Source organism: Alosa alosa, chromosome 15, assembly GCF_017589495.1.
Source record: "Alosa alosa isolate M-15738 ecotype Scorff River chromosome 15, AALO_Geno_1.1, whole genome shotgun sequence".
Taxonomy (NCBI): Eukaryota; Metazoa; Chordata; class Actinopteri; order Clupeiformes; family Clupeidae; genus Alosa; species Alosa alosa.
The window spans coordinates 21,610,029-21,627,807 of NC_063203.1; the positions used below are offsets into that span (position 1 = coordinate 21,610,029).

At 41.1% G+C, this 17,779-nt stretch overlaps 2 protein-coding genes across 3 annotated transcripts in view; both read right to left on the minus strand.

Moving 5' to 3' along the window:
- Positions 1-4,048, minus strand: part of LOC125308511 (cytochrome P450 2G1-like) — a 33,138-nt gene extending 29,090 nt beyond the window's left edge. For both annotated transcript variants that reach the window (XR_007195895.1, XM_048265070.1), the window contains exons 1-5: positions 3,689-4,048; positions 2,773-2,935; positions 2,375-2,524; positions 1,856-2,016; positions 222-398 (exon numbers count right to left, since the gene is read on the minus strand). Coding sequence is in view for 1 of the 2 variants with exons in the window: in XM_048265070.1 (XP_048121027.1) it covers positions 222-398; positions 1,856-2,016; positions 2,375-2,524; positions 2,773-2,935; positions 3,689-3,862 (825 nt within the window). In the remaining variant the exon portion in view is untranslated. The remainder of the gene's footprint in view (positions 1-221; positions 399-1,855; positions 2,017-2,374; positions 2,525-2,772; positions 2,936-3,688) is intronic.
- Positions 4,049-7,179: 3,131 nt separating this feature from the next.
- On the minus strand, positions 7,180-16,625 carry LOC125308516 (cytochrome P450 2C15-like). Its single transcript, XM_048265076.1, has 10 exons — positions 16,452-16,625; positions 15,012-15,165; positions 14,606-14,755; positions 14,243-14,403; positions 13,832-14,008; positions 12,908-13,049; positions 12,847-12,848; positions 12,436-12,621; positions 9,984-10,125; positions 7,180-7,740 (listed from the first exon to the last, which is right to left on the minus strand). The coding sequence occupies exons 1-10, from the start codon at positions 16,623-16,625 to the stop codon at positions 7,559-7,561; spliced, it is 1,470 nt and encodes a 489-aa protein (XP_048121033.1). The 3' UTR covers positions 7,180-7,558.
- Positions 16,626-17,779: the final 1,154 nt, after the last annotated feature.

Sequence of the window (17,779 nt, forward strand, 5' to 3'; positions counted from 1 at the left end):
GAGAAAGCTGTACTGCAATGATTAGTGAATGACTGCTCCTCGAGATTGTTTATGATACTGAGACATGTACAACGTGTACAGATGTCTACCTATAAAGTTTTGCCATCAGTATATGTCTAGTTGGCAGGAAATATCTGATGATTTTTGGTTAAACACATGGAATACACAACTAGTTAAATCTACAGCAAGCACATCATCAGAATAACAACATATCAGCTGACCTGGTTGAGTCTGATGAGAAAACAGTCGATGTAGTCTCGAGGGTTGTCTGGGTCCAGAGTCTCTTTATGCTGGTGGATCTTCTCTATAATAAAGATCCTAAGTTGCTCCATCTGCCTGAAGACATTGTGATGGGGCCCAGGGAGGTGATCCATCAGCTTGGGGAAGAGGTTGTACAGCTGTGCGGGAATGATTAGGAGAGCAAACTGGGTGAGCTGACCTCTCTAATAGGCACACTTGTACACAGACTGAACCTCAATGCCCCTCTATAGAGTGTCCCAGTGACTTCCGTTTTACTTCCGCTACAAGGGACCTGTCTTTCAAAAAAATATGAACGGGAGTTAATGGAGAGATAACAATTATTTTTTGGTCCAGTTTGAATTGTGCCAACTAATTTCACATATGATTTGTGTGAATTTAAAAGATAATTTTTCACGCCAAGAAAGTACTGTTGTTCGACAGACTTCAAAAGTTATGTTGGTTTTTGTGTGAATCCGCCGGTGGACTACATCTCTCGTCTCGAGCGATGTACGCCACCAACGAATGAAACTATAAGATTAGCATGCTAGCTGTTATGCTAGTTAACGGTTGCATCTTGCTGCCTGCTATGTCACTTAACAGTATCTAATGTACAGTCTATGGGACTAATACAACTTACCTGATGTGTTTAATCCTCTGACTCATGGTATTTTCATCTGCAAGGAAAGCCCAATTAAGATCTGTTGCTGGTATGCTTGTACAATCTAGTGTGGCTGTGAATGAGCTAACGCGTCACTAGCTAGCGACTGATTGCGACTGATGGGTTTGTAGTCGATTTGGAATTCACGATCTTTCACAATGTTGTAATTCAATAGTTACTTAAACAAACTGCAAATGTCTTTACATGAAAAATTGTCTTTAAAATTGACAAACATCATATGGGTAATTCAAGGCACAAGTCAACCGGGACCAGAAAATCATTTCTTTTTCGCCATAGACTGGCGTTCAAAATTTTTTGAAAGATAGGTCCCATGGAGGCAAATGGAAGTGGTGTCACTGGGACACTCTATAAGGTCTAAGCCCTGGAGAGAACGCTCAAAGGGTTAAAACAGATGTCAGCTTTGAATGCTTTTATATATCTTATTTCATGTAACCGTCTTAACTACGACTATTACCACTACAACTACTACCACTATTACTACTACTATTACTACTACTGCTACTTCCACTACTACTACTATTACTACCACCAATACAACTACTACTACCACTACAACTACTACTACTATTACTACTACTACTGCTACTACCACCAATACAACTACTACTACCACTACAACTACTACTACTATTACTACTACTACTGCTACTTCCACTACTACTACTACTACTACTACTACCACCACCACTACAACTACTACTACCACTACAACTACTACTACTATTACTACTACTACTACTACTGCTACTTCCACTACTACTACTACTACTACTACTACCACCACCACTACAACTACTACTACCACTACAACTACTACTACTACTACTACTACTACTATACTAGTACTATTGTAGTAGACATAGTGCTAGTAGGTAATTGATGTAATAGTAGGACGAGGAGGAGGAGGCGTAGCAGTAACAGTTGTAGTGCCTTTACCTGTCCCATGGGGCTGCTTGCAAAACGTATTGTAGCTCCAATGATGCGCAGAAGACGCAGGAAGTTGACGTCTTCATAACTGAAGCGCTGTCCAAACACTAGAGCACAGATCACGTTGGACACGGCGCGGCTCAGGAAGAATGTTGGGTCGAACGGAGTCGCTGGGAGGAGAGTTCAAGAGTTAAAAATCCACAAATGCATGGACTCACACTTGTCACACAGATAGAGACACATACACACACACACACACACACACACACACACACACACACAACATACACACACACACACACAAACACACACACACACACACACACACACACACACACACACACACACACACACACACACACACACACACACACACACACACACACACACACACACACACACACACACACACACAACCACACACACACACACACACACACACACACACACACTCACAAACACACACTGACAAACACACACACACACACACACACACACACACACACACACACACACACACACACTCACACTTGGTTTCTCTCAGGCTCTCCAGCAGGTGTCGGCTCTCCTCCTGAGTCCACTGCTCCATCCTCTTGCGGCCCATCCCAAAGTCTCTGAGCGTGCTCAGTGTGAAGCGTCTCAGCTGGCGCCAGCGCTCACCGTTACTGATTGCCAGACCTGATGATGATAATCGGATACGGCGTACTTCAGAACTATCAGAACAGAACTACTGTACTAGAAATACTCAGCAGTACTAACGACACAATGAGAGGAACCTAAACTGAAATGGAATGGATCACTTGGCAATGTATGTAAACAGCAATAAATATTGTGAAGATTTCTGTCTATGGGTAAATTTATTCTTTCATCCATTAATTCATTTGTTCGTTCAAAATGGGGCTAATCATGTTACTTTCAGCACTCACCATGCCCCTTGAAAAGCTTATCGATGAATGGGACTTGTGCCCTGCCTGCAAAGTCATCTGACTGGTCCACTAGCGCCTCCCTCACTACCTTGTACCCACTGAGGACCACCATCCGCTGGGGTCCGAGACGCACAGTCATGACGGGCCCATACTGCTTGCTCCACTGATATGGGAAGACAACACACAAACAGGTTTTCAGGGCAATCTTATGAATTTGTTGTGACTAATACAGTAGTGTTTAAGTGCTAGACATTGTGAACATTATAGCATGTTTAAGTAATTACTGTAGCTATGTTTGTCTTATGGTCTGCTTTGCAGGTAAAGAAAAACTCAAGAGAGAAATACTCAAGAGAGAAATATCTGAAATCACACCGTGATAATGCTTGACCTTGTGTTTTGGTCAACAACTTGCAAATGTACTTAATGTTCAAAACCACACACTCTTACTCACTCACCTACATTCTCTCTCTCTTTCTCTCTGTCTCTCACTTTCTCTTATACAGCACATATTGAAAAATCACTACACAGTACATTAAAGGTGCTCTAAGCGATGCTGGGTAACGTCACTTCTGTTGACTTTCAAACAAAACAGAAAGCTAGCTCGCTACTTCCTCCCCCTCCCTCCCGTGCAATTGAAACTCTCCTAAACGCGCATCTCGTCTGTGATTTGCTGGAACAGTTTGTTATGTTTTTATGGGCTAGGTTTGCCCAGGTTGTTTTTCTTGCCGTTTTTGGAGCCTGGGCTTTCCACAGAGATTGCGTTTTTTTAAAGTGTATTCAGGACACAGGCAGCTAGCGGATGGTGAGGTGATGCTTTGTTGTAAATGGCATAAAATGTTTTAGCCTAAAAAAAACGTGTGGCATCGCTTAGAGCACCTTTAATAAGCTAGAGGAACTAGCAATAACTGGACCTCACCTTCAAGAAGGTCTCAAAGGGCGCTCTCTTGTTCACTTGGGGCAGGTTTCCCAGCAGGGGCAGTCCAGTGGGGCCTGGGGGCAGTAGAAGCCCCTGTGGTCCCCTCCTCCTCCAGACCAGCAGCAGCAGGAGCAGCACCAGACCAGCCAGCAGCAGCATGCTGGACACAGACATGACGCACCTCCTTTAGAGTTAGTGGCAGCTGTTGACAGGGTCTCAACAAACTTCACTTTTAGGACACCTGTGCAGTGGTCGCTCTGTTTGATTTTCTCTCTTTTCCTGTCTCGTTAGTCGTTTGATCTCTCCCTCCGATACCTTTCTGTCTGGCTTAAGCTGTATTTCTCTTGTTGTGACTCTTGCTATTTGCTCTCATCCTCCTGTCCTACTGAGTGTTGACATGGGTCAATAGGAGCTGATAATGGCAGCAGAGTAGGAGTAGCAGAGCAGAAATGGGTTTAGTGCCTTTTGGATTTTGACCTCTACCTTGTGTTTTTTTTTCCATTGAAGTTTCCCCATTTTGTGATCCACTCCAGATTATGACTCCAGTCTCTGCACATAGGCTTAATATGCTTACTATAGGCTAACTATATGCTAACTAGATGCTTACTGTAGGCTAACTATAGGCTAGGGTAACTATAGTGGAGAAGAGGATAGATCTCACACTGGAGACCTGGGTTTGATTCTCTGGTGAACCTGACACATGCTTTGCAGTGGTGGAGGAAGTACTGAAACTCAGTACTTAAGTAAAAGTACAAATACACAGAGAAATATTTACTTTAGTAGAAGTAAAAGTACCACAATGACAACCCTACTTAAGTAAAAGTAAAAAGTACCTGCTTTTAAATGTACTTTAAGTATTAAAAGTAAAAGTATTTGCATAATGATTTATTCTCTTAATATCTATATTCTAAAAGGAAAAATCAGTATGGGCTGTGGCATTTTAATTAAGCTAGTTTTAGGTTATACTCGACTAGATAGTTTTAAGTTAATGCAATTGTGCTTACCATCTGTGGCGCAGTTTACATACTGACCTACAATTCTAGAGACTGTAATTCTGGTTATCTACTAGGGTGATCTGCTGAGTAATATCATTCAGCAAAACACGAGAGCCTGAAGTTTAACGGGGTAGACAAGGGAAACGTCGGGTGGATCGTAATGCCAATTATGCTGATTGAACAGAAACGTTGCTGAGAAAGGTGTCTTTATGATTAAGTTCAGTTTCACTTGCGCAGACGCATAGACATTGAATGAGCGCTCACGTTACTACCCCCCAATTGTAGGCTATGCATCTTTATTTAATCACACACAATTAAGGAATATTTCCTAATCTGGAAAATGTTACGTTTTTTCCGGCCACCGGTTCATTAATAGTCTACCATTCATTTGTGCCGCAAATGATCAGACGTGTGACAGAAGCATGGGCATAGCCTGTAACTTCGCTGATCCGCGGATAGCAATCTCATCGGAGAGGAGGCCCTAACGCTGCAGATAACAGACAGAGAAAGGCACAGAACACAGTTGCATGTACAGTGTAGCCATGGGTCTGGTGAATATAGCCTACCGAATGCAGATGGCTACAAGCTCACGCTTTGCCTGGTCTAGACTAGAAGCTTATGTTTCTAAGAATGCACGTAGCGCTCCAGAATCTTTGGTAGCAACCCCCCGGTAAAACAAACGTGTTTGTCAGAGAGAAAAAAAACTGATCATAAAATGTATCGTAAAAAGGAACGATGGTGTTGTAGAAATGTAGCGGAGTAAAAGTACAGATAATTGCTGTAAAATGTAACGAAGTAAAAGTCAAAAGTATGCACTATAAATTTTACTTAAGTAAAGTACAAATACGTGGAAAATTTACTTAAGTACAGTAACGAAGTATTTGTACTTCGTTACATTCCACCACTGATGCTTTGTGAAACGCTGAGGATTATGTGAGGTTGAGATCATCAGCTTTATTTGAGGTTGAAAGCCAAGGGACTTTAGGGGATATTGGGATGGTAGTGGCACATGTGATCTGCATCAAACTGAGTCTGTGGTGAGCAAACTCCACAAAGGTAAAAAATCTAGCAGGCAGTAAAGAGAGACAGACCAGTCTGAAATCTTGTAGGAAAAAAAGCATGATCCAAACAAGCAATATGTAGGTCAAATAACAGCAAAAAATAGATACAATAAAAATAACTCAGAAACAAATAAACTGTCATGCCAGGCAGGCACAGGTAAAACCATAAAACTACAATGTGACTAGAAACATAGACAAGGAGGCTGAGGACCCCACATGGTCAAAAGTGTAATGACACTCTTCAGGTTACTCCTCAAATAATTTGGGAGCACACTAAGGAAGGCGCTAAAGTTAAGCCGAAACGTGCCTGCTGTGCAATACACACGTTGGTATGCAAAGTGCGGCCTTTTTCTTCCTTGATGTCTCATACGTTGGGCCAAACACTAAAAAAGATATAAGAAACTGAAGCCTCCTCCTACCACACACTCCTCAAATCATGACAATAGGAGGGTAGGTATATACATTTGAAACATGCTTTGGTCCACAACAATTTATAATTATAACAACAAACATCATAATCATTAATAAAATAATAGTTTAAAGTTGTCATAATAGCCTACATTAAAAGATGCTACTAACAATAGCAAATCGTCATAATAACAATAACCATGAACATGTAGACTACAAATGACTGAGTAAAATGATTTAGTTAGATACAAGGTAAACGGATGAGTCTTTAAAGGTTTTTTGAAAATCCAAAAACGATCTCTACAACAAAAATAAATTGGTTAATCATTCTACAGTAATTTCCTGTGTAATAGCCGCATTGTACAAAAGCCGCAGGACAGTGTTTTATGTAAGCTAAAAATAAACAAAACCATATTAATACCATAGTAACTGCCCCCATGTATTAACCTCATAGCTAAAGACATTTTGCAAAATCAATGTATAAGTCGCGGCTAATAGTTGGGAAATTACGGGTACTAACTACACATCCAGGGGCAACATGTTTCCTTTGACTGATTAAAGACCAGACCTGCCGCTACATTTTCAATCTGCAATGGTCTTACTACCCAGCAGATAGCTAAATATGTAATAGTCCAGTTTGGACAGAACCATGGCCTGCTCAAAAAGCTGTGTGGCATATTGGATAGCCTTTGATAAGGTCTAATCATATATTGTACAGTCTAACACGACTAAATTTAGTCAGTCATCAATTATGACAGTGACAAGTCATGAAATTACATGCTAAGCACATGCTATCAGCATTTGACATGGTTCACAGTAACAGGGAGACTAATGTAAGGTTAACATACTTCAAAGGCCATTCAGGTGAGAAGACAGATCTCGCTGTTAACATCTTTATTGTTTTCTGAGTTGATTAAGTGAACACATTTTTCGAAATTGGAACTTACTTTGGCTTCCCAAGTCACTATTGTCTTAAATGCGTCATTATACTGATATGAACTTTGAAGGCATAAACAACCCCCCAATATTTCTATGCACTCAACATACCATGTGTACCATTATGTACAGAGTATATCTTTACATGACTGGGACTTATAAATTGTCATCAAATGCATAAAAACACAACATGCACAGGAGCCAGAACAACAAATCCAACTGATGTCCTTTAATATAATGTCATTATAGTATTTCAGTGTATGAGTCAGATGTAGGCCTAAGCATTATGCAATGTTTGTTAAATATAAATCCTATGTATTTCTAGAGTTCGTTATAGTGTGGTGACATGTTAGGGGTTAGATTATGGGCCAGTTTCCTGTATGTAGATTAGGCTTAGTCTTACACTAAAAAAGCTCAGTTTCAGTGGAGATCACTGAAATTTTCTTTTAGACATGCAGTACCAATGTCAATCAGCGGGGGGTGACAACGAGCTGGTACTGAGCAGGGACTTTGACAAAGCTGCTGAACTCAGGCTTTATGTCCAGACTGGACGGTCCTCCAGGGGTGCTGAGGTGGAAATGCTGCACTATGGACACCAGGAAGAGCAGGAGCTCCATCCGCGCTAGTGACTCTCCCACACACGAACGCTTACCTGAGACACAAACAGATTTACCTGTTACCTGTGTTGCACCACAAACATTTTTGAGGATGTTGTCTTTTCTTTGTACATTTACTATAATGCCATACTATAATACCATAATGAGTCACTGTCTTATCATACATGCAGTGCATTCTGTATGTTCTGCATTCAGACCCCTTCACTTTTGTTACATTTTGTCCATTATGTTATGTTGCATGTGATCATTTGAATTTGCATTTACATTTAGTGATGTAGCTGATGCTTTTATCCAAAGCGACTTACAAAAAAGTCAAAGTCAAAGTCAAAGTCAGCTTTATTGTCAATTTCTTCACATGTTCCAGACATACAAAGAGATCGAAATTACGTTTCTCACTATCCCACGGTGAAGACTAGACATATTTTACCAATTTAGGTCCACAGACAAACATAACATTCAAGTAAACAAAAAAGTAAGTAAATAAGTAAAAAGGGAACAATCACAGTGTGACTAGGGCATGTTAGTGCAGCAATACTACTCATATAGAATCAAGTGAAGAGGGTAGTCAATTGGAAAGTGACAGGTTATTATTAGAAATGCACATTTTAAACTGTGTTGGTTAAAGGTGCAGTCAGTGCTCCTACACACCCATTGCCCATTCCCATTCTTATGCCATTCCCATGCCCACTCTATGTCCATGCCCACTCCCATGCCATGTCCATGCCCGTTCCCATGCCACTCCCATGCCATTCCCATGCCCACTCCCATGCCAACTCTATGCCCATTATCATGCCCATGCCCACTCCCATTCTGTGAGTACACTGTAAAAAAACAGACTGGAAACAAAGTGGAGACAGCCTGTCCCCTTTGTGTGGAGTTTCTCTAGGAATACTAAAGGGAGGGATGAGCTACCTCTCGGGTATGTTTCGTTTGGTCCTTGGTTAAAATATAGTGTACTTTGTTTTGAATAAAAGCATCTGCTAATAAATTTAAATACAAACATATACAAATGCAACTTCCTGCACAATCGCTGACTGCACCTTTAATATACTAAACTGTAGCAAATACATTTCTTAGTTGATTTTAGAAAGCACATATTACTCCATATTTACCAAAAAGGCCAGACATTTATTGTATAGAACTCACTTTTCATTTTTCACCAATTCAAGACTTGTTATTTCATTGTTATTTCCTCTCTCTTCAAACATCTGTAGCATGCTAGGCTAGGCTAACTATGAAAGTTCTGTAGCATGCCTGCTGTAACATGTAGATTAACATTAAACTGACTGTTTGAAAGTACAGCTGTGAGGCCAAAAGTCGTGAGCATCCTGTTAGGAGATGTTGCTTTGTATGGCTGTAGCCTATTAGAGAAAATGAAGCTAAAAGCAGCCATTCATACGGATCAAAAATGGTTTACGTGTACCAAACCAAGGTTCACCATGCACATCTCTTTAAGAGAAAGTCTGCAGATTTTGAAGCTTTGAAGAGTATTTGCAGATGCAGAAGATTATTACTGAGTTGCATATGCTCTTCCTACCTGCAGAGAAGGGAAGGAAGGCTGGGTTCTTCTTAAAGTTGCCATTTAGGTCCAGGAAGTTCACAGGATTAAAGGCCCAGGCGTTCTCCCATTGGTCCTCATCACGGAGCACAGAGTGCAGCATGGGAATGATCATTGTGCCCTACAAAGAGGTCAGAGGCTATGATTGAGGAAGGATTCAGATTGGTAACACTTTACTTGACAGTATCGATCATAAGAGTGACATGACACTGTCATGACACATGAACCCTAACCCTAAGGGACCGTTCGTTATTTATAAACGGGGTCACCGGAGGAAAATAGGGGAGGGTCATGTCTTTTTATTCTTTGTTGAGGGGAGGGTCACCTATTTTTGTTTGTCTAGGAGGGGGGGTCACCCATCTTTTGTATTAATGAAAACAGCAAAAAATCAAACTGGATTGTTTGATTGTTGATTTCTGTCGCCATATAACGTTCTCTTTCATTCCATAGCTCTGTCAACATTGAACAATGAAAATAAGGGAGATTTCTCCTTAAAAATACGGGAAAACATCCGTCCCGTTAACGTTGGAAGGGTTGGAGCAACAAAGTAGCCTACTTTATTCACGCTTAACAGCCTATATCCATTTGGTCAACTTTATCCAGCCCTAAAAAAGCTAACTTTGGTTTACTTGTAGTTTACGGTGTCGCATAGCCTAACTTTAAACAGTGTGCATGCTTATAAAGCATACTTGTGCTTCATTCATCCACACATCCAGCTACCTGCAGAGAAGGGAAGGAAGGCTGGGTTCTTCTTAAAGTTGCCATTTAGGTCCAGGAAGTTCACAGGATTAAAGGCCCAGGCGTTCTCCCATTGGTCCTCATCACGGAGCACAGAGTGCAGCATGGGAATGATCATTGTGCCCTACAAAGAGGTCAGAGGCTATGATTGAGGAAGGATTCAGATTGGTAACACTTTACTTGACAGTATCGATCATAAGAGTGACATGACACTGTCATGACACATGAACCCCTAACCCTAAGGGACCGTTCGATTTATTTATAAACAGGGGTCACCGGAGGAAAATAGGGGAGGGTCATGTCTTTTTATTCTTTGTTGAGGGGAGGGTCACCTATTTTTGTTTGTCTAGGAGGGGGGGTCACCCATCTTTTGTATTAATGAAAACAGCAAAAAATCAAACTGGATTGTTTGATTGTTGATTTCTGTCGCCATATAACGTTCTCTTTCATTCCATAGCTCTGTCAACATTGAACAATGAAAATAAGGGAGATTTCTCACGCAAAATACGGAAAACATCCGTCCCCGTTAACGTTGGAAGGGTTGGAGCAACAAAGTAGCCTACTTTATTCACGCTTAACAGCCTATATCCATTTGGTCAACTTTATCCAGCCCTAAAAAAGCTAACTTTGGTTTACTTGTAGTTTACGGTGTCGCATAGCCTAACTTTAAACAGTGTGCATGCTTATAAAGCATACTTGTGCTTCATTCAGCCTAACGTTTTGACAAGCATTTCTACCAATTGACCATGTTCCTGCCCATCTCTAGCTTTGCTGTCTCCATCCTTTCTGTTTTTGTTGTTTGCAAAAAAATATATAGTAGGCCCTATTTATTGGTAACCAGCAACAAATGCAATTTGTTAATCGCTGTCATTTCTCCTGCCAACAAAAAAATGTGTTCGTTCCAAGTAGTAGCAGTCGTAATTCTGCTTCATAAAGCAGAATACAGAATACAAATACATTGGTCATATAAATAGCCAGTTTATGGTCTACAGTGTAGGCTAGAGTTGGTAAGTTATGGTAGGCCAACTTGGAGTGAATATACAGGGGGATTTCTTTGGCTCTTAGCCTGGCAGGTGCGCACGTAGACATACATAAGACATACAGAACACTGCAAGCGCCAATGAATCGTGCTCTCACAACAACCACGTTGTTAACTTAAATAGGCTTACTGTAGGTTAACATCACTCTGAGTTCGCATTCAAGCAAGCAAAACGATGATTTGAATACATTTGTTTCTCTGGAAGGGCAAGGGGTTACAACAGGACAACACAGAGACAGGCCAGAATGCAGGACTAATGTTATGAGAGTATTAAAGTAATATGGGATATTCTACGGGAAAATATTAAAACGGCAAGACAGCGGGGGAAAAGTTAAAATGATAGGCCTAAAACCCGAAAAAGTTGGCATGTTAAGGTATTTTTCGGTCCCTGTGATTATTTTTGAAATTGTGCAAACGGTCTTTTCAAGTCATTTGAGAAGGAAAGGAGTGTAAGCTCCCAAATTGACGCTCGTCTGAGAAATTGAGTTTTTGGATAATGTTCAGCTTTGTGAAGCCAAAGCCTAGAGGAAGGAAGCCTAGAGGCGAGTCCATAGCAACAAGTTCATGTGTTGAATTTGTTATTACCCAGTGTGCTTTGTTGAATGGTCTCAATGTTTTATTGTTTTATTTCCATGTGAATACTTACTAGAGGAGTAAATGTTTCTAAGTAGGCTAATGCAGTTGCAGGAAGTGTGCATTTAGTTCCATGTATTGTGTTTCCACAACAATGTTAGTGAGTAAATCTACTGAAATGGCCACCATCTTGGTGAAGTGTGATGTGTAAGATCAGAAAGCAGAGGGTGAGTTAAGAACGATTGTTTAAGTCGATGTGTTCTTCATAGCGCTCTATAGCGTGGGCGGAAGATTAACGATTGGCCGGGGAGGGTCATGTCTTTTTTGAAAAGACTGCTGGAGGGTCGTTGAAAATTTTCTGGCAGGCAGGGGAGGGTCATGCAACTTTTAATTGAAGCACTCAAAATCCCTCTGGTGACCCATTTATAAATAACGAACGGTCCCTAGTCCTAACCTTTAACCCTAACCCTAACTCAACACCGAATGTCAAAAAGTAACAAGCGTAATCAAAGAGTATAGAAGTTACTATACTCTTTGGCATAATGTCATAAACATTTATGACTTGTTTATGACACGTTCATGACAGTGTCATATCACTCTTATGTCAATACTGTCAAGTAAAGTGTAACCTTCAGATTTTTTCAATGTCATGTATTGACCTACAAAGATGACTGATTTTGTTGTCTCAGTACATGTGCAATTGTCCAATTAGAATACTGATCATTTAATGGTTACAGCTTAACTAAATGTTGATTTAACAACATAATAATCATACAATAATACAAAATAAAATGAATAAGTACTACTGAGGAGCCGACCCACCTTGGGAATGATGTAGTCTCTGAATGAGATGTTCTTGGTGGCATAGTGGGGGACACCGAGGGGTGCAAAGTCCATGTAGCGCTGAACTTCATGGATGACAGCGTCGGTGTACGGGAGGGACTTCCTGTCCTCCATTTGTGGAGCTCTGTGTTGGCCAAGCACTGACTCAATCTCCTTCTGCATGTGCTCGGCAATTTTCAAAGTACTGCGGTAGTAATGAAAGCCTATGAGACTGCCCTACTCGTTGAAAAGTGACGCTGATGGGGATATATCAAAATTAGTTTGAAGTTTATTTTCAGGTACAAGAGCCGCATAGTGTTGCTTCAACTTGGATGCATACATTCACACATGTGTGTGTATTCATAATATCTTTGTTTGTGTGTGTGTGTGTGTGTCTTTCCCTCTATCTACCTCTCTCTCTGTGTGTGTGTGTGTGTGTTTGCATACAAGTGCAATAAGTGCATTTTCCCACCTTGAATATCTGGGTGCTTTATAAGCAACATGAAGGCGTATCGGATGGTGGAGCTGGTGGAATCTGTTCCAGCCATGAAGAGATCCAGGACTGTAGCTGTCATGTTTTCATAGATAAATTCAGATTCAGCCAGGTCCTTCTCCTATTAGCAGGCAAGCCCATTAACATGAGTCGGTGTGAAAAAAAATCTACTAGTTCTTAATATTTAGGCTATTTCTTTTTTTATATAATCTCAAACTCTTTGTATTTCATTTTTGGCCTAGGCTTGGTATATGGGTAAATAGACAAAAGCAAAATGTTAGAAATGTGTGTACTGTAATGATTAGTGAAACACAGCTGCCTTACTCACTGCAGCATACCTTTATGGTACTGAGACATGTGGGAGACTACCTAGAGATGAGAACTGTAAATGTCTATTTTGGATTAATATTTAGCTTATTTTGGATAAATGTGTCTGCTAAATACCATAACCATAAAGATAATAATGGACCCAAGTTTGAATAATTGGAAAAGAGGTCTAAAATTGAACCAAAATGAAAAGACAAAGCCCCAGCTGTAGCGCAACTGGCTGGGGCACCTGCATCGTACGCCGGCGACCCGGGTTTGATTCCCGCCCCGACTCTCTCTCCCTCTCGCTCCCTGTCGTTCTTTCTAATTAAAGGCATAAAAAGCCCAAAAATATACTTTAAAAAAAAAATCAAAAGACAAAATCAATTTGCTAATTTCACACAGAGAGCAAAAACATTGACGAGTCAGCTCTGAGCGATACAGTAGATCATGCTTGAGACACTTGGCATGTTGACAGGCTTTGTACTTTAAAATCATTCAAATTAAGTTCAATCTATTTTAGCATGTACTGTACAATCTCCAGAATAACAACATATCTGTCAAAAATACCCTGACAACTTGTTCTTAGAAGCTGACCTGGTTGATTCGGATGAGGAAACAGTCGATGTAGTCTCGAGGGTTGTCTGGGTTCAGAGTCTCCTCATGCTGGTTGATCTTCTCAGTAATAAAGGCTTTAAGCTCCTCCAACTGGTTGAAGACCGTGTGATGGGGCCCAGGGAGGTGATCCATCAGCTTGGGAAAGAAGTTGTACAGCTGTGCAGGTTGTGTGAGAGGAAAGTAGACATGTTGAGGATGTGGGCTGCTGACTTTTCTGAGATAGAACATTTTCTGATACATCAGTAATACCCCCCAACCTTTTTAAAGCCTTTTTAAAACTCATCTGGGACAAGAATGTAAGAATAACAAAAGGCTTTCACAATGGCTGAGACTTTTGCAAAACCAAATCTTGCTTGCATGCTAGTACAAAATTGAAGTCTATCTATCTACCTGCCCCCAGGGACTGCTCTCAAGGCGTCGTTCGGCCTGCATAATTTGCAGTAGACGCAGGAAGTTGACATCGTCGTAGCTGAAGCGCTCCCCGAACACAAGCGCACAGATCACGTTAGCCGTGGCGCGGCTCAAGAAGAATGTTGGGTTGAACGGAGTCGCTGGGGGGAGAGTTCAAGTGACTGAAGTGCTGATTCTAAAGGCGTGCAGCAATGAACTTTTAGCAAATGCAAATGCTGTCCACTTGCCACTCTCTTATGTAACAATGCAAAAATAAAATCACAAATGCATGGATACACACACACAAACACACACTCACAAACACACACACACACACACACACACACACACACACACACTCACACTTGGTTTCTCTCAGGCTCTCCAGCAGGTGTCGGCTCTCCTCCTGAGTCCACTGCTCCATCCTCTTGCGGCCCATCCCAAAGTCTCTGAGCGTGCTCAGTGTGAAGCGTCTCAGCTGGCGCCAGCGCTCACCGTTACTGATTGCCAGACCTGAACAAAATCATTGTTGAACACTCCTTTCTTAATTTTTTACAGTATGTACGACAGAAATTAATGATATAATGAGGGGTACGTACAGTAAGCAAACATTAAATGGGTCCCTCTACAGTGTACATAAACAGCATTGCATAATGTGAAAATATTTAGGGCATTCATTCATTAATTAAGCTAATTCATTCATTTATTCATTCATTCATTTCACAATATAAAGGGGGGGGGGGGTAATCATGCTACTGTATGATCTCACCATATCCCCTTTGCACTCTGTCAAAGAACGGCACTGGCGGTCTATCTGTGAACTCATCTGCCTGGTCCACCAGCGCCTCTTTCACCGCTTTGTACCCGCTCAGAACCACAATGCACCAGGGTCCCAGATGCACAGTCATGACCGGGCCGTATTGCTTACTCCACTGGGATGGAAGAGAACGAGCAACGTGTATGCGTTAGTACAGGGGTTCCCAAATACCACTAGGTTCTGGCCAAGGACCCCTTGATGTGTTATTAAACCCATCAACAATACTACGGCAAATTTAAAAATACATTAAGCTAATCCTAATAATTATTTTAGCCACAAGCACTTTGTGATGGAGCATACAGTGTGTAAAATTACATTTGGGGCTTTCTGCTATATGAGAGCTATCACTCTACTATTATTCCCAGTTATTATCATGGAAAATAATGTTCAGATATGCGACAAATTATTATAATAGCATTGTATAACAACCCTCATAGTAATGGGTATATTTAAACATTTTCAAATGTATTTATTTGTTGCTTTTATTTTTCTTTCCAACTTGCTGAGGCCCCCCTGGCACCCCCTCGCCAGCCCCCACTTTGAAAACTACTGCGTTAGTACACACTAACATACAACAGATTTAAAGATGCAGTCAGGGATTGCGCAGGAATTCACGTTTGTTTGTGTTTATGTTTATATATAAATTTATTCAAAAACACTTTTGTGCACAAAAAACATACAGTATATTTTTTTTAACCAAGGACAAAACTAAACATGCCAGAGGTAGCTCACCCCTACCTTCAGTATTCTCAGAGAAATTCCATGCAGGGTTTTGTTTTTGTTTAGGGGGCAGGCTGCCCCTATTTTGTTTGATTTCATTTTTTGAAGCCTGGGCTGCCTACAGAGACCGGGTTTTTTTACTCACGGAAATGGCAGCTACGGTCGTGAGGAGATGATTACTGAATGTAATAACAAATTGAATGGGCTTGAAATCCCTGACTGCACCTTTAAGTGGAGGACTTAGGTCAGGTTATGTTACTTATGTTTGGAAATCATTTAAGAGCAATCATTAAACTAAGGTCCAATTGAAGAGAGAAATGCTGCTTAAACATAGGGTACAGAGGAGCACAATCAGGTTAGTCTGCACACACACACAACACTACCAACCCCCACCTCTGAGCACACACAAGCACGCACACACACACACACACACACACACACACACACACACACACACACACACACACACACACACACACACACACACACACACACACAAGGTTCAGTGATTTTAAGTGAAAATATAGTTGCAATTTTGATTTAATTGTTTCTAATGCATGGTACATCTTGATGTGAAATATTCAAATTAAATGCTCAGACAAACTTTAGCTACATATCATGTGAAAAAATGGGAAGTGCAATCCAACCAAATGGCAAATTGAGAAGAAATACCTTCAAGAAGGTCTCAAAAGGCGCTCTCTTGTTCACTTGGGGCAGGTTTCCCAGCAGGGGCAGTCCAGTGGGGCCTGGGGGCAGCAGAAGCCCCTGTGGTCCCCTCCTCCTCCAGACCAGCAGCAGCAGGAGCAGCACCAGGCCAGCCAGCAACAGCATGCTGGACACAGACATGACGCACCTCCTTTAGAGTTAGTGGCAGCAGCATGCTGGACTCAGACATGACGCACCTCCTTTAGAGTTAGTGGCAGCAGCATGCTGGACTCAGACATAACGCACCTCCTTCCCTCTCCTCTATCAGTTTCTCTTATAGCTTCACTTTTTAGTAATTTCTCTTATGTTTTGTCTGTTCTCTCTCTCTCTCTCTCTCTCTCTCTCTCTCTTTTCCTCTTTATCTCTGTTTCTGTCCCTCTAGATATCTCCATGTCCCTTTCTCTATATTACATTACATTACATTACATTTAGCAGACACTTCTTGACCAAAGTGTATATATCCCACCTCTCATTCTCTTTTCTGTCTGTCTTTTTGTCTGTAACTTGTTTGTGCTCGTGCTGAGTGCTCCCCACAGACTGAACGAATCTATGCGGGTAGGGTTGTGGATGAGGGGAGGATACGTCCACTGAGCAGGACTTGGATAGAGGGGTCATGTGTCTGCCTCTCGTTCACTTTAACCTGGAGAACTACCCCAATCGCTCTTATGCTTTAGTCAACTATCAGTGCCAAAACAAACAACCATAGCCAGTGGGAGGAATCTGTGAACTTGCTAGTTTCCCAATTGCATAATGGCACTAAGCAATGGGCTTAAGCAATGCTGAGGGCGATAAAACAAGACCTAAACAACTGTTATGCTTTTCATACCCTTAATGAAACTTTTGCAGTGAAAATAGACACATGGTTCAAGTGGCACCAGAGGTGAGGAATGTGAAGTCGTTGGTGCATAAATGCCCTTGGAAGCATTTAAGTCGACAAAAAAGTCCACTGAATCAAGGACCAGCAATAAATAGATACAGCTGAAAAACACAAGTCAAGTCAAGTCAAGTCAAGTCTATATGAAACACTTGATACAGAGAGACAGTTTAGTTATTTAACAAAAACAAAAGCAATTAAGTATTAAAGGAATGTACAAAGTGTGGTGTGATCAGCATGTGTTGTTACTTGTCTAACCAATTCCAATCTCTCTCTCTCACTCACTTCCTGTCAATCTCTAACTGTCCTTTGACAATAAAGGTAAAACTGAAAAAAAAAAAAAAACGACAATATAAAATCAAAACTGGGCACAAGCTGAGCAGCAAAGCATATCTAAGAAACCTATAATATCGATATTAAT

Excerpts from the sequence above, each read along its gene's own strand:
- LOC125308516 (XM_048265076.1), bottom strand. The coding sequence starts at position 16,625 with ATGTCTGTGTCCAGCATGCTGTTGCTGGCTGGCCTGGTGCTGCTCCTG. Across the intron at positions 14,756-15,011 it reads CAGAGTGCAAAGGGGATATG|GTCTGGCAATCAGTAACGGT; the intron begins GTGAGATCATAC and ends GATTTTGTTCAG. Across the intron at positions 10,126-12,435 it reads GAGACTACATCATTCCCAAG|GGCACAATGATCATTCCCAT; the intron begins GTGGGTCGGCTC and ends ACCTCTTTGTAG.